We start from the raw sequence: 15,537 nt of genomic DNA on the forward strand, positions 1-15,537 counted from the left end.
TCCACAAAGGTTGAAATAGAGGGTTTATACTATCGACACCAGTAACAAATTCTGTGTTTTTTGAAACAACTTCTATGTTGGAATAGTAAGGAGGACTCAAATGAGGTGGTGAGAGGTCCTGGGATCAAGTCCTACAGATCGCATGTGTCCGTATTTTGTGTGAAAAACGTGTGACACATCAGCATTTGTAGCAATTGCAGTAATCATTAACATCATTAATTGCAAAAGGTCGTAGTGAAACTATTAGGGTTTCATAGAGGTTTCATGCACATTAAATACAGTGACACATCAGCATATGTGATGACATGGCATGATAGTTATGAAGTGAGAGAGGGAAGGAGTTTCATCAGGATGAAACTGTGTATACACTGTTTCCAAGACTATGAAACTTGCATTGGGGGCTATAGAGTTTCATTTCATCTAACCATATCCAATCACATGCCTCATAATTAAATGTCATGGTCATCCTATGAAATCGTGAAATGAAACTATGCACTGGGACTCTCTGTTTCATTCATGAGAATACATCTCATTGGATGATGTGGCATCCTTGGAAACAGTACGATGAAACCTCACTGGGACTAGCCTTATCCTCCAGATGAAAGTTGTGCCGGATTCTCAGTTGTCCGATCCGTATATGGGTGCCTCACGTAACTCTCAGTTGTGCTAAATCATTCTAATTACACAGTATTTCTTGGCAGATAAATGTTTTTGGCAAAGCGTAGTTTGATTGCTAGTTATTTTCTGAACTTACAATGGAAAAGGCTTGCTCATGATTGTCGATTTTATCCAGGCAGGAAGCCACAAATTTGCCACAAAAAGGTAGCGCTTAACAAAATGCATCGGTTCATCTCCGTCCGGCCTGGAACATACTCATGAACTCACTACCGTTGCATGCCTACTAGTACATCAATGTTAGTATGTGCTATTCAATTTTTCTCTAGTGCATATATCATCACCATATGGGGGATACTCCAAGCATCCTGTTTAAGTTTGAGTTTCCACTTGCCACCCTCAAATGCATCTAATGTTCACAATATTTTTCCTTAGCCAAATGGCTTTTAGAAATATTTTTCGCACTTCCCATATATCATTTCTGAAACAAAAAGAGCAAACAGGAATACACGATCCCCGTCATCTAACATGCACCTTGAAAAGCAGATCTGGAGTTCTTTCTCTTCAATCGCCAAGTTTCAGAAGGTTTGCCCAATAAACATTATAACTACTAACTAGCGCGAACGCATTAAGATTTAGGAGTATTCCTTATTACGAACTGAAGCACTTCCTTTCATGCTCTGCCTGTTTGCTTTGCAGGACCACACTACTTGCAGGGCTTGCAGCCTCTATGCTTCATGATAATCCTATCCTGTGCAGGGACTGCGTGCAAGAGATCTTCAAAGCAGATTACTCAAATGGAGCTCAAATCGATACGCTGTATCAAGAAATCATTTATATGAATGCAAAGCAAACAAGGGTGCCCACAGCCTTGCTAGGTGAGTAATTCCAATGGAAGAACTTGATGCAGGGTAAAAGTAGACAATATAATCACGCTACATGTAAATCTCAATATTGCTCCTATCCCTGGGGACAAGCTATTTTTTCGAAAGAAGTTTCTCTGCATGGTAAAAGCCTAGGAAACTCAGGGCGTCCATCACCCATCCAGTTTGTCTGCTGGTACGCCGGTACGTGTAGGGGACATCAGGTCTGATGCTAAGCTTGCCTTCTTAGGCAGAACCTGTGTGCTTCCCTACCAGCAATTTGCATCTCCTTTGATCAAAGCGGCAAGGAATGAATAAAGTCACTTAGCTGAGCAATTGTGCAGAATGAATAAAGCCACATAGAGCTCAGCTGATCCCAGTTCCTTGGCAAATAGGCTTCTTTTGCTCTTTCCCTTTAAACATCGCCCACAATCAAAATTCCCCACATATAAACTTATGGCATGAAGTTATAAATAAGATCATCCACAATCCAAATCCTCCAGATGTAGGTAACTTTACCTTTTGCTTTTCTCCTCTTTTCTTTTTCCTTTTCCCTTTTATCTATTTCTAGTCCTGCTTCTCCCTCAACCACACTTTAAGCATCTTCTCTTTGCTTCCTCAGGCAGGCACGAACAGAACCTTCTAATATTAAAACAATGACGGTTGGGTCACCACGCTTGCACACCATTAACTTCAGTTCTTCCAACCAGTGAGCCTGAGCTCTTGCCTCCATGGCAAGCCTTAGCACTGGAGCAGGGCCTCCCGTGGTGAATGTGTACCATGAGAAGTCCATGATCCTACCAGATGTGTCAAGGGTGCTCACATGCCTGTATGAGAAAAATGTCAAGTTTGAGACAATCAAAGCCTCTTACAAGGACATACTCAGCCTCCAGGTATATGTCCCAATGTCCTTTGCAACACCCAAATAGTAGAAGCAGCAGTTTGTTTGGCTTAGAACAACTCAACCCTCATCTAAAGTTTGTATCATGTTCATTTGTCTCTGCAGGCATCAAGAAGTGTTCCGGTTCCATTCTATGATGGTCCCCTGTTTCTGCAAGGTAATGCCCCTAGCTTGTTGTGTAACGATTGGGTTGCATAGTTACAGTGACATAGTATTTTGCAAGCCACACATGCACATACTAGAATCATATGTTTGTTGTCCAAGTGAATAACTTAAATCAGTGACATACAAAAAAGAAAAACAGTATGAGAAGCTTGATGAATAACATTTTTGAGTAAAAGCCAGAATATACATCTTTCAGAGAAAGCAAGAAGTAAACCACAAGTAAAATGATCATATTAGTAGAAAACAATCAGATTAAAAAAAAGGTCATAAGGTGATTATTATCATTCCAAGGCAGAATCTTTACGGGAAAAGGTGCATAATAAACATGTTCATCCACTAGACTTGCAAAAAATGCTTCCAATTAGTTTTAGGTTCTTTTTTTAATCTTCTTGCACATTAGTTCAGGCTGAAAAGGCCATACTATAAGCCAGCATTTTGTAATACTCTGTTGATCTAAAATTGTTATGACATCAGTATATTAGCAGCCACAAAGGACATGATTTAAAATTCCTATTTTCTTCCTCAAAGTAACTACTAAGTTAATAATCTTAACTTTAGAAGCAGAGCTTACATAATCTGTGCATAAAAGATCAACTCAGTGTATAAACTGATATAGGAGACATACTGATGATACTATTCTCTCACAAAGATTGAAGATATTTTTTAGCAGTAATTGCTGTGAAGAGCAATGAAAATGCGCTAGATTTGAAAAAGTAAACCTTTATATGTGTCATTCTCAATTCTTATTATTAGTATCACCTGCTACCTGAAACAATTAGAATGGGAAGTGTGCGAGTAGCAGGGTACATCAAAGAAAAAATGCACAAAGACTACTATGGTGCCAATTAAGTATAAGGGATTTGCATCACATTCCAATAACTATACTTCTTGATACCAAAAGTAACTCTCAGAAAGAATAAAAAAGATATTGGAACAATCTGTAGGTCCAATAAATATAATTTCTTCCTCCCTCACAAAAAAAATAAGATTATATAGGATTTCCACTGACTAGCAATATGACAACTACAAAACAAAACAAAGACTACTCTGTCTAGATGTTCATCCTTCAGCATTCTATTTCCAAATTTTTTACCCACTCTTTTGATTACAATGCACTTGTTATAATGTAAACTGGTTTGTTCCCAATCATGCATGAAGCTTTAGAAGCAAATTGTTCCAGGATCACGATTTGGAAACGGAATGCAACGATGTTTATATGTTTTATAGAAATGTTTTCAGAATGAATATATACATTAAAGTATTCTACATGTCTGTACTAGCAGGATTGCATGGTAGCAACACAAAATGGTGCTTCTTTCCATGAATCACACCAGAAATATAAATGTGTGAAGCAAATAAACCAGAAATATAGATGATACACCTTGAGACAGAATGCAGAACTGACCTGTCCCATAAACTGCAGATTCAAGAGCAATCTGCCGCTATCTAGCAGAGACCTATGAGCATCAGGGGTATCCTTTCCTTCTGGGAAAGGATGTCCTTGAGAGGGCTTCCATTGAACAATGGCTCCGGAATGAGGAGCATGCCTTCGACCCTCCAAGCCGGGCATTGTTCTGCCATATCGCCTTCCCACTGCATGATGAGGATGATGAAAACAATGAAGACATCAACCGAGAGAAGCGGAAGCTGGAGGAAGTTCTGGAAGTCTACGAGCAGAGGCTTGGTGAGAGCGACTACCTTGCTGGGAACAAGTTCACTCTTGCCGACCTTGTTCATCTGCCTGGTACCCACCATGTCATTACATCCGAGAGATTTGCCTACCTGTATGACTCAAGGAAGAATGTGCAAAACTGGTGGAACAGGATCTCAGCCCGAGATTCCTGGCAGCAGGTGCTGAGGGACATGAAGACCGTGGAGGAGGAGCACATAAAGGAGGAGTATGAGAGGCAGCAGCAGCAGCGATGGCAGACAGAGCCACAGTTTGTCCGCGACATTCACATAAGCCATCGGCAGCAGGAGGGCACAAAGTCACAGACGGTGCTGGTTGCGCCTCCCAGCACTGGTACCATCATAACCTCTATTTCACCAGCTCCACGAGAACATGAAAATACCACTGAACATAAGCCTTCCTCGCCTGTCGAAAGAAATCAAGGTGGCTTCTTTACAACCACTGAAAAAACACAACCACCATCACGGCAGACAGATTCTACCACTCAGAAACCACCTAGTAGTGTCCAGAGCACTAAAAGTAACTTCTTCACCCAGCCTTCCACTCCTACCACTGCCAAGATGCATCAGAGAACCGATGCCGAGAAGCCCATCCACAAAGATGCCTCATCTCCTAGCAAAACCAGTCAAATATCACCCAAAGAAGCTCCTGATAAGCCCCATCTTTCTGGATTTTTTAAGGTCAGTGGCTATAAATATGAGGCAGGATCTGTTGCCAAGCCCAGTCCACAAGCTCCCTCTGGGACCCCTGGAGCTAGGCAGGCCAGTGAAGCAGTTGCTAGTGACAAGCCCAGTCAAGGATCAGCCAAATCTCCCCACAGAATTACTGAACCAGATTACAGTGAAAGTGAGAGCAAACCTTTTGGCGTCCACCCTCAGGTTGACAAGCCTGACACACAAAAACAACAAACACCTTATGGAAAGCCTCCTGAACAGACAGTTACACACACTTATGTCGGTCCTGAGGCAGGTGAAAAACAGAAAAGTGCAATGGGCACTCATTATGCTCAAGGTGAAACTGCAAAACAATCTACATACTCTGGTTACCCAGCTATTGCAAAGAGAGCAACAGAGGCTGATCAAAATCGGGCTCCACCACCTAGAGCCCAGGAAGTACAATCAGGTGTCCAGGATGCCCAGAAGCAAGCTAAAGCACTGCCTGCTGATCAGAAAGCATCTGGCACATCACCATTGCAAGTAGAATCTGAAGAAGATACTCAAGGTGGCATTGATGAAGATGAAAGATTCTCAACTAAGAGGCTCAGGAGAATGTTTGATCCAGACGCTCCAGATTCTCAAGACCCTGCCATGGAGGGGGAAGCACCTGCCATATCCAATATGCCTTCAGATGTCCATGACAGAGAAAAGAAAACCACAACAGTACCAGCCACTCCTCCAACAGGCACAAGAGCTCCTTACACTCCAGAGACAGCAGATGAAAGGGGAGCCATTTTGCCACCTAAAGGAGTGCCTTACAATGACCGTGCTACTTCTGGGCCAGAAAAAACACCACCCATTCAACAAGTACCTCCTGCTGCTCCTAGAACTGACAAATTGTCCAAAACAGAAGATGCTAGCATGAGAGGACCACAAGGAGCACCACAGCAAACCACAGTTGATGCTAGAAGTGGTTCAGCACTTGTGCAAGGAGCTGATGCACATGCTCGTGTTATCAGTGATGAACAGACATACAAGAATTCCACCATGGGTGGAAAAGCTCCAGAGGCAACAAGGAAGGCTTCTGACAGTCAAGGTACTTCAGCATTGATCCAAGAACCAATTCTTGATACCCGTGGGAAGCAAGCACCAGTTGGCCAAGAAGAAATCCCCGGTGTTCGAGATATCGGTGACCGGGACACAACAAAAAAATCTATTATTAACAAAAGGGCAGCAGAACCAACTTCAGGTTCTCAACAAATTACAGAACCAGTTAAAGGAGCAGGCCCTACCTCACCTAAAACCCCTGGTGATAAGTCAACCAGAGCAGCAACAGCTGATCCAGGTGCAGAACTGACTGCACCAGTAGGAGCACCAGCTTTGGGTGGACAGAATGCTTCTGCAGTTCTCCGAGAAGGAAATCTTGATGCTAATAGCAAGAATGAGGCAGCCAAACCATCTCCTGGTGATCTAAGAACCACACTCCCAACTACACCAGGAAGGCTAGCACCAAGTCCTGAGACACAATCCCATGACACTTCAGGTAAAATTTCTGCATTTCTGTAGACATTGCATCATTACTGTAAAATCATTTCTCATATAGCAGGAAACTGTTAGGTGTTTCTTATGGAACAAATTAAGTTTAAGTACAATACTATTTTAGACAGCTAAGCTGTCATGCATAAATTTAGTTACATTTCTTTTTTCACTAGGACAACTAGTCCTTGTCTTACGGAGAGATTCTTTAGAACCTTTATAAGCTATAATGTTTGGTGTGTTGGCTGATCATAGGTATAATCATGACATAATGCAGGTCAATTGTCAAAACCATCTCCACCAGTATCTTCCTTATCTGACACAAGGAAGGAGAAGACTGGTATTGCTGAAACCATTCAAACTAGTGTGGTATCACCCAATGATCAGCTGGGTGGGCAAGCTACGAGGAATGCTGGACCAGCTTCTGTACCTCCAGCAGTGAAGTCACCAGAAGATAACAAAACATACCAGGAAGAAGCAGCCAGACAAGAGCTACCAAGAGATCAATCCAGGGCTCAGTTAGCTGAAAAGAAGAAGCAAGGCGACGATGCAACACCAACCACTAGAATTGGCAAGCGCAAAGATGAAGATTCCTTGGCAAATACCAGTGACAATATCACTGAACAGGCTCAAGGAACAACACATGATGCGCCATCCAAGCTGCAGATACAGTCTGACAAGAAAGAGCCTCAACCGTCAAAAGATGGTGGCAAGCAAATGAAAGAGACAACAAATTCTTCTAGCTTATCAACATCCAAAGAAGTATTGCCTTCACTCCCTGAGAAGAGAAAGCAAGAGCAGCAACTGAAAGGAGACAGGTCTGGTATATCACTGCAAGAAAATGTAAAGCAGGGTTATGAAACCACACCACTGGGGTCTGGAACAGTGCAGCAAAAGAAGGATATCTCCACAGATGCAGATAAGAACTATGAGAAAACTTCAGAAGTTAATCCGGAAGAAAAAAATCCCCTCTGATACTCAGCAAATGAAGAACAACAGAAGTGATAGCAAACCAGATAGCTCAAGCAAACCTAACAAAGGTAATCTTCCTGAGTCAGAGAGGCGTGGCTTGTAGACAGACCTATGAAGCACCTACTTCATGTCATATTCCTGTAGTTTATTTGTTGAAGTCTTCTCTACCTCACCACTTTCACATGTTGATGTAATAAGGTCTGTAACCTTAGCACCTTCAGACCAATCGTGGCATCTATATGACATGTTATTTTGCTGTTTTTCTGTGATCAATGACTTGTTTAGATGTCGAAGTCCTCATTCTAGTTTTGAATCATGACTACCTAAAATTTTGGCTGATGCAATAAATAATAAATACTCCCTCCGTCCCAAGATAAGTGTTCATTTAGAAAATTTTGGACACATTAGTAGTTGTGAGAAATAACCATGTTACCCCTTATTATTCATACTAGTTGTTATTGAAAGTTGTGATGTCTATTTAGTTTTCTGGATCCTAAGTAAATTTATGTGCATTGGAACCTGAGAAATAGCATAAATTCATTTGATTGGCTCCACACACTTCTCCATACCCTCTTTTTTATTGATGTGGGTATTGCTTTAATTAGATGCGATTCACTAGGAGTTAAAAGAACACTCTTTGCAGGACAAAATTTGAAAGCTAAAACAACACTTATTTTGGAATGGAGGGAGTATGTTCCTTTGTAAATTATCTCTAGTGTTCACCTAGTTCCTTTGTAAATTAACTCCATCTGCTCTCAATTGCTAGTCTCGAAAGTATGAACCATTAATTGGAACCTCAGACAGGTAATTAGCCCATTAACAACTAGAATATGGAACTGATTGATTAGTAGTTTGCATCAGTTCGGTCTGGGAAGTTGTTTGGCTTTTCTATAAGGGAAGAATGCAGTCACATTGCACAAAGTGGCAATCTGCAGTAGTTATGCTGCTCTGTGAAATATAGTTGGTTTAAAGAATTTTGACTAATTCCAGTTAGATCTACTCTAACTTTTATGGCAAGCAAAGGTTTCAAAGTACTGCATCCAAATTAGAAAGGAAAACACTTTTGAAAAGCGACAACAATTCCAAATAGAACAAAAAAGAATGTGAGGTTAGCACCATTAACACAGATATAGCATTGTCGCTTATTTATCAACAAATATGATATTAGAATCGTGGTTTGTTTCTCGTTAATGTGGGTTCCTCTGCATCAAAAACAAAAAGGCATCACCGCTGCACAAAAATGGTACCAATGGTCACCACATTATGCCTCATCCTAGGTCTGTTGCCATGTGTTTTCTCCTCAATGTCAGGACATTTTTCAGCAAAATATAGCGGTAATAGAGAAGTAGTAGCATTCAGATAAACAAATTTACAGAACAATTGAGACTAGAAAGAGAGCCACTAATCACCGCAATCCGCTTAGAGCAGCTAATAGGACGTCACCAAATCAGAGGTTACCATCCAGAAACCCAGCTCGTCGTTGAGCGCGACCGCGTCGCACCCCCGGCCGGCGGCGCCGGCGGGCATGACGGCTCCTCCCAAGCCCTGCTAGAGGTCCGCCTCTCCACCTCCGCCCACGCCCATCCCAGCCGATGCTAGCCTTCTCGACCACGCCTTGCAGACCGCTGGAACTCTTGGGCCCGACGTCGCCGTCGCCGCCGCCACCGCCGCCGTGGCCGCAAACCATGAAGGTTTTCTTTCGGGCCAGCGGTACCCGCGACCGTGCGGATGGCAGCGTCCTGGGCCTTGTACGAGCCCGTTTTCCAATCTTGTTTGTGTGGTAGACTTGTAACTCATTGCAGCCCAGTTGAAAGTTGAAACAAATAACGGCCCAGCCGAACCAGTCCTCTTATCACTTCCGCGCACGTCGCACAGGTCGCACGACGGCACGCCGCAAGCCGCATCCCCATTCCCCAGACCCCAGTAAATGAAGCCGCCATCCTCGCGATCCAACTTCGCCCGCATCGAACCGCCGCCAAGCACGAACGGCGTGCTTCCAAGAGAAACGGATCGGTGACCTCGACTCCCATCGCTCTGTTTCGTCGCCGTGCCTGTCCACTTGTTATCCGCTCCGCCTCGCCGTCCGCTCCCACCCGTGCGCCGCTCCGTTATTACCAGCCATCGTTGGCCGGGCTCGCCACCACGCGGGAGCCAGCCCCTGCCGACGCCGCCATCATTACCGCCTGCGATCGTCTGCCCCGGGGGCTCACCACCTCACTAACTCCGTTCACGCCTAGGGGCTATGGCTCGATCACCGTCATCATCAGGACGCAGCGAGCGAGACTGCCGTGGCCGCCCGAGGTCGACACGCGGCCACTATCATCGCCAGCGCGGCTGCCGCCATCACACACACCCCGACCTGATCGACGTGAGTGTATCTCGATCATTCTGCCATTGATGCTTGGTACTTAATTGTGGTTCTGAAAAATTATTTCCCGCATGTAACTAATTCTGGATGGACTTCGATCCGTAACGATCATGTAGTTACTCCCTGCTCAGCTTCAAGATCCCTACTGGCGCCAGGAGGTAGACATCAGGTTTAGTGTCGTTTGTTCCAAAAATCATTTCTGCACATTAGCTTTTCTCCCATTCATCTACTGACCGATCACTTACATATATAATGCATTTCTTACTTGTCGACCGCAACGGCAGCTCATGACGCCGCATCAACGCCCCCGGCTGCTCTACCATTCTCAGTAAGTACGAATTGTTGGATGCTTACTGAACATTAGGTTATTAGCCGGTAGCCACTAATCACATGCATCAAGTTGTTGCAAGGAAAGTTTCAGCTATTTTTTGTCGATCTCTATATGTTAAGTACTTTAATATGTTCAGCTAGTTCAATATCTAACAGTACTAAAGATCTGACAAGAATTCAGTTTATTTTAGATATTCTTTTAAATTGTGTTCAGCTATTTTCCTCAATCCCCTGCAGGATTGGATATGCAGGACGCTACCCTGAAATTTCTAACCTACACCTGTTTGCTTAGGTCAATATATAATCTGTTAGTTTTATCCTAGCTAGGCTTCTAATTCATTCAAACTACAAATTGTTGTAATTAAAAGTTGATGTAATTGAAGTCCTGAAGTTTATTAGTTGGCACTTCTTTTTAACATCTAGGAAAGTACCATTGTGGTTAAAATACCTCTCCTTCTTGCGGTTTAGAATTATTTGAGAACATGAAGCTTGCTACTTGCCATTTTGAAATTGTTGAGAAGATGCACATATATTTGGTTGCAAGGTTTTAAATCTCCCACTATAGCTATCGCTATAAACCGTTATAGTTATTTCAGCAGGGTACCGTTATTTGCACTCATGTGTAATTTAGCCGCTAGACAATGTGAATTATCAAGTTTTTTTAGTAAGCTGGCCAGCGTCGCCCTCCCGCTCAGGCGACTCAGGCAGCGACTCACAACCCTAGCCGTTGCCACCCCTTCCCCTCCTTCCCTCCCCTTGCCGCCGCTAGAGGGGGCCGCTGGAAATCCGCACGGCCCCCTAGGACGGCGGTGGCGGGGTATCTCGCCAGGTCTTGGCCGTGCGCAACTGCATCAAGCGGGGAGCGGCGTGGGCGCACAAGACGTATCCATGGTCGGGCGAGTCGGAGCTCCCGGGAGCGGTTGGCAGGTTGATGCGGCGGCTAGAAGGAGTAGCGGCCATCTTTGGTGCGGCTAGCAGCGGTTTTAAGAAGGAGGCCGCACGCCTGATTCAGGGCGAGGCCCGACCGGATCTGGGGCAACGGTGGCACGCGTGCTTGGCAAGCTGTGCGTGACCGAGGGGTAAGCCAAGGGAGAATGCGGTGCAGAGGAGGCCCTGCGGCGCTCGGGGCTGGGCTACAGTGACGGAGGCGACCGGACGGCAGCGGCGCGTCGGCATGCCACCCAGGTGGTGGCCGCGCGCGGGCGTGGAGGGGCGTGCTGACCGGAGTGCCGCCGAGCTCAACGGGACTGGTGGCTCCGGGGGTGGTAGATCTGGTAGAGTAGCACGCGCGGTCTTGGTGGCGGCCGCGACGTGCAGACTGCATGCGAGTGCGGAGCTTGTGGCACTGCGGATGGCGGCGAGAGCAGGCCGTGGGCGTGCAGTGGTAGCGGATGAGGAGGCACGGTGGCGGCGGTGCCCCGGGGGGCCCTCTATGGCTATGGTCCTGGTATTGCCGGGCTGGGTGTATGCAGCACTAGGGATGAGATGCTCTGGGCGAAAGCCTTTGCTGGCAATCTTGCTGGTGGTGATGGCGGCAGCGCCCTATGGCGTCGTTATCCCCATTGGGGGACGCCTTTTTGGCGTTGTCTCCCTGCTGCACGGGGTTCTCTGGGTGAAAACCCTATCTAGATTATGGACGAGCGACGGCGGTGCCATTGGCGTTGTGCCCTCCTTGGAGGCATCGTTTTAAGAGACCCAACTCAGCTTATGGCAATGCTGGTGACGCCGATGGTCATATAAGGCTGCTACCGGTGGCGGCGTGGCAAGGCAGCATGGTGCAGGATGGCAAGCTTGATGGGGGTTGCTAAGCTCACGTGGGGGCGATCGTAGTTGTGATGGCGACCAGGGGTCGTCGCATGACTGTCGGGTTGGCTACTTGCAGCGAACCGCGGCGGCAGGCATTGCTTGGCAGCTATTATTGCAGCGTGGGATTACGTCGGAGGACGGCGCTTGCAGCAAGACATCGTGGGATGACTAGGCTGGTAGTGGACTGCGGCAAGTTGCTCAACTTTGCTGGGCTACTCCAGTGCGGTACATCGTTGAAAGATGGCGCAAGCGACTTCCTTGGCTTGCTGGCACGACAGCGGAGGCTATGTGCGCGGGCTACACAATGAGGAAAAGTTGACCTACGGCAGTGGTTTGGTTGTTGATGGAGACCTTAGGAAGCAAGGCAACATTGCTCACCATTCCGACGGCGCCAAAAGAAACGGATCCGTGACATGGAGTACTGTGGCAGACGTAGTGAGGCCCCCACGTGGTGTCTTCTTCAAGGTGATGAGAGCGAGGTAGAGTCCTACGGCGGATGTGGTGAGGCCCCCGTGTGTTGTGTTTTCATGGTAGCGACTGCGAGGCAGCCTGTGAGAGGTCCGGATTAGGTGGTATCACTCGTCAGGTGAAGTGTGGTGTTGCAGCGCCACTACGGTGTTGGGTCCCACATGGCGGTGGGCTTCTTGGTACGGTGCGGTCTGTGTCTTTCGGTTCCCTATTGACGCCTGGAGGTTCGGCGACTACATGAGCGCGAGATTGTTGGAGGTGCCACCTGCTGCTGTTTGAGTAGAGTGGTGCAACCGCGTTGATGTCTCAATTCAATCGGTCGGGTTTAGTGGTTTTGAGTTGAGTGGTTACCCGCGTTGACGTCCCAATCCAACCGGGCAAGTCGAACTGTTTCTTTTTCCTTTCTTTTCTTTTCCTGCCTATGGCCTCCCAAGGCTATAGTCTTGTATTTTTCCTGCTATATCAATAGAAACTCGCACTATCTTGTGCGGTTCGTTCAAAAAAAAGAATTCAGTTTTGTCCAGGGAAGTAATAGGCTGGGAGGATTCAATCAATTGGTATTCTCGAAAAAAAAATGATTCAATCAATTGGTTACTTCTGTATGCTAGAAGCAGAAACTATTGGCCATGTTCAACCCTTCAGCAATGCCGGTTACCTTGGTTTATATCTGCCCATGATCCAGACTTGTTACTTCCTTAAATTATCCAAAAAAAATGCACTCTGAATACTGATTGGCTCAGACATACATATATTCTCAATTCTTCATGTCACTTGCATTTTTTAGCAAACCTGATGGACAGCCCTGTGTCATGCAAAAGCTGTGTCTTTATTCAATCAATATGCCATGAGTTCAGTATACTACAAGCAGCAACAAAACTCCAGCCAATTGATGTCTGAAACTGATAACATCCTTTACATATCCAATTTATGGTTGTGACCAATTGTAGCAACCGCCAGCATTTGTGCCTGAATCTGTGCCAATACTGTGCCTGAATCTTAGACCTAATGCTTGCTTCTTTCATTTCAGGAACTCATAGCATCTTGGGGACTGTTTTTTTACCATTGTTGTACTCGGAGCAATAGTTTATTTTCCAAATTCAGCTAGGACTAGTGGAATAGAAGCTTAGGCCAACTGAATCCCAGACAGCAGAGCTTGAGAAACAGGTATTTTTTTAGCTTCACAAGTATTCGATATTATTGTCCTATATTCTCCTTAAGTCGTTAAACTTCAAATAATTAATAATTATGTAGCCTCATTCAGAGATCTGAGATCGTGCTTCCTTGGAGTACTAATTACAAAACCATGTCTTTATCAATGACTTTTGTTCATTAATTGTAACCATTTAATTTAGTTACATCATGTTTTCAGACTTCTATATTGAACTTGTAACACTATTTATCCTACAATGACAAAGGATCTATTTGAACTTGTCCTTCTGAAATTATAGTTCAGTATGACAACCTGTGTCGCTTGCTATCGAAATAAAATCTTGATGTATGTAGTAGCAGTTTTATGTTGAGAAAATACATATGGTACTTCTTTTTAAAAGCTAGGACAGTACTTACTGGGATGTAATGGTGCTAAGCAAGTAATTAAATTGATGCTTAGTGGTTAAATGCCACTCCTTCTTGTGGTTCTGAATTTGTTCAGTATCCTAGAAGCATCAGGATTCAACAGTAATGGCCATGCTCAGTTTTGTTGTGTATGTTCTGTATACAACACTAATTTTCAGATAGGCATGTTGAGTTTGCTGGTAGGCAAATAGCAGCAACAACTCTAGACGATTTTGGCTGGTTTTCTGATGATATGATAATGACCAGTAGAACTTTAACACCTCAATAAGATGATTGTTTATTTCAAAGTGTGTTCTACAGGTCTCAGGTAGCACCATCGTGAAAAGTTTCTGGGTAAACGATATACACAAGAGAGAAGAACTAAAGCTGATCCTCCACAACTCACATCCAAATGATGGCTGTGAAATTCAATTAGGTAGTTCCTAAGGTACAATTATTTATTGTATGCCATGAGTTTAGTATCCTAGAAGCAGAAACAAAACTCCAGCAAAGTATTTAAACCTTTCCTTAACTGTCTTACTGATATTGTGCTAAAACAAGAATCTCAATGGACAAGTGGTTATGAATTTTAGAGATTAAATTGTGAGCATCTCTTATGTCTGAAACTGATAGCATCTTTTTTATATCCAATTGATGGTTGTCAGCATCAATATATAGTAGCAACAGCCAACATTTGTGCCTGAATCTGTGCCCAGATATCTGCCTGAATTTTAGTTCTAATGCTTCATATTTTTTTAAATTTCAAAATTCATAGCAGAGCCTATTTTTCCTATATCCATTGCTATCCTCGGAGCAGTATATCCGATAGTGTTCATATAGAATAATTTTCCAATTGATGGTTGATAGCAGCAATTGGTTGATGTGCGGTTGTCAGACTATCATAGATGGACCTGGTGAAAAAGAATTGCCGTCTAACTCCATTCCAAGACCTATGGAACGCCACCAATGGAGGTAACTAATGAATACACAAATGTATGGTGACCTTTCAAGTAGATCGGTGCAAGCTCTGATTATATGCTATGCTGATTTCTTGTAGATGCTCAAAATGCATCCAATTCACGGCCACAAGGCATATATCCTAGGGAATGTAAGCGGGAGGGGGCAGGACTTGATATGCAGCAATGTAGAAATGAAAGAAATAAGAAGCAACGTGAATCATATAAAAGAAAGAAAGGTCAAAGAATTAAACATGGAAAACATGGTTCCTGATGAACATAACACTGACAATGCGAACATATCCATCAATTTCCAGGTATGTTTAATGTTATGACATGTGCAAAGGATTATTCTGTTGTTTTATAATATGATCCAATTAGCTTAACCAGTATTTATAGATAGCAATTTGTACTACTGAATTTGGCATCATATTCCGCTACCCTCTATTTCATTCTTATGTCCTTGCAAACAATTTGTAGAAAGAGATGCTGCATTCAACAAGGAAAACGTGGATCACAATGAAATAGTTATCGGTTACGTAGGAATGATTCATACAAGCCCCATAATATTGACTATGATAAAATATCCACCTAGTTATCAGGTATTGTTATAATATTAATATATTGTGTTATTATATAATATGATCCCATATTCTT

At 44.1% G+C, this 15,537-nt stretch overlaps 1 protein-coding gene and 2 long non-coding RNA genes across 3 annotated transcripts; 2 read left to right on the forward strand and 1 right to left on the reverse strand.

Moving 5' to 3' along the window:
- Nucleotides 1-1,150: 1,150 nt before the first annotated feature.
- LOC105914673 lies at nt 1,151-4,601 on the reverse strand. Its single transcript, XR_001164377.2, has 3 exons — nt 4,243-4,601; nt 3,950-4,137; nt 1,151-2,650 (listed from the first exon to the last, which is right to left on the reverse strand). It is a non-coding gene; the product is annotated as an uncharacterized LOC105914673 (long non-coding RNA).
- LOC101775855 (proteoglycan 4) lies at nt 2,199-7,682 on the forward strand. Its single transcript, XM_004973087.3, has 4 exons — nt 2,199-2,371; nt 2,485-2,536; nt 3,968-6,433; nt 6,704-7,682. Exons 1-4 carry the CDS (start codon nt 2,210-2,212, stop codon nt 7,399-7,401), a joined length of 3,378 nt encoding a protein of 1,125 aa, XP_004973144.1. The 5' UTR covers nt 2,199-2,209; the 3' UTR covers nt 7,402-7,682.
- Nucleotides 7,683-13,421: 5,739 nt separating this feature from the next.
- Nucleotides 13,422-15,191, forward strand: LOC111257565. Its single transcript, XR_002678067.1, has 4 exons — nt 13,422-13,534; nt 14,234-14,360; nt 14,795-14,896; nt 14,982-15,191. It is a non-coding gene; the product is annotated as an uncharacterized LOC111257565 (long non-coding RNA).
- Nucleotides 15,192-15,537: the final 346 nt, after the last annotated feature.

The sequence above is a fragment of the Setaria italica genome, chromosome VI, assembly GCF_000263155.2.
Source record: "Setaria italica strain Yugu1 chromosome VI, Setaria_italica_v2.0, whole genome shotgun sequence".
Lineage (NCBI taxonomy): Eukaryota > Viridiplantae > Streptophyta > Magnoliopsida > Poales > Poaceae > Setaria > Setaria italica.

Coding starts and splice junctions, on each gene's coding strand:
- LOC101775855 (XM_004973087.3), top strand. CDS start 2,210: ATGGCAAGCCTTAGCACTGGAGCAGGGCCTCCCGTGGTGAATGTGTAC. Junction 2,372..2,484: donor AGGACATACTCAGCCTCCAG/GTATATGTCCCA, acceptor TTGTCTCTGCAG/GCATCAAGAAGTGTTCCGGT. Junction 6,434..6,703: donor ACAATCCCATGACACTTCAG/GTAAAATTTCTG, acceptor GACATAATGCAG/GTCAATTGTCAAAACCATCT.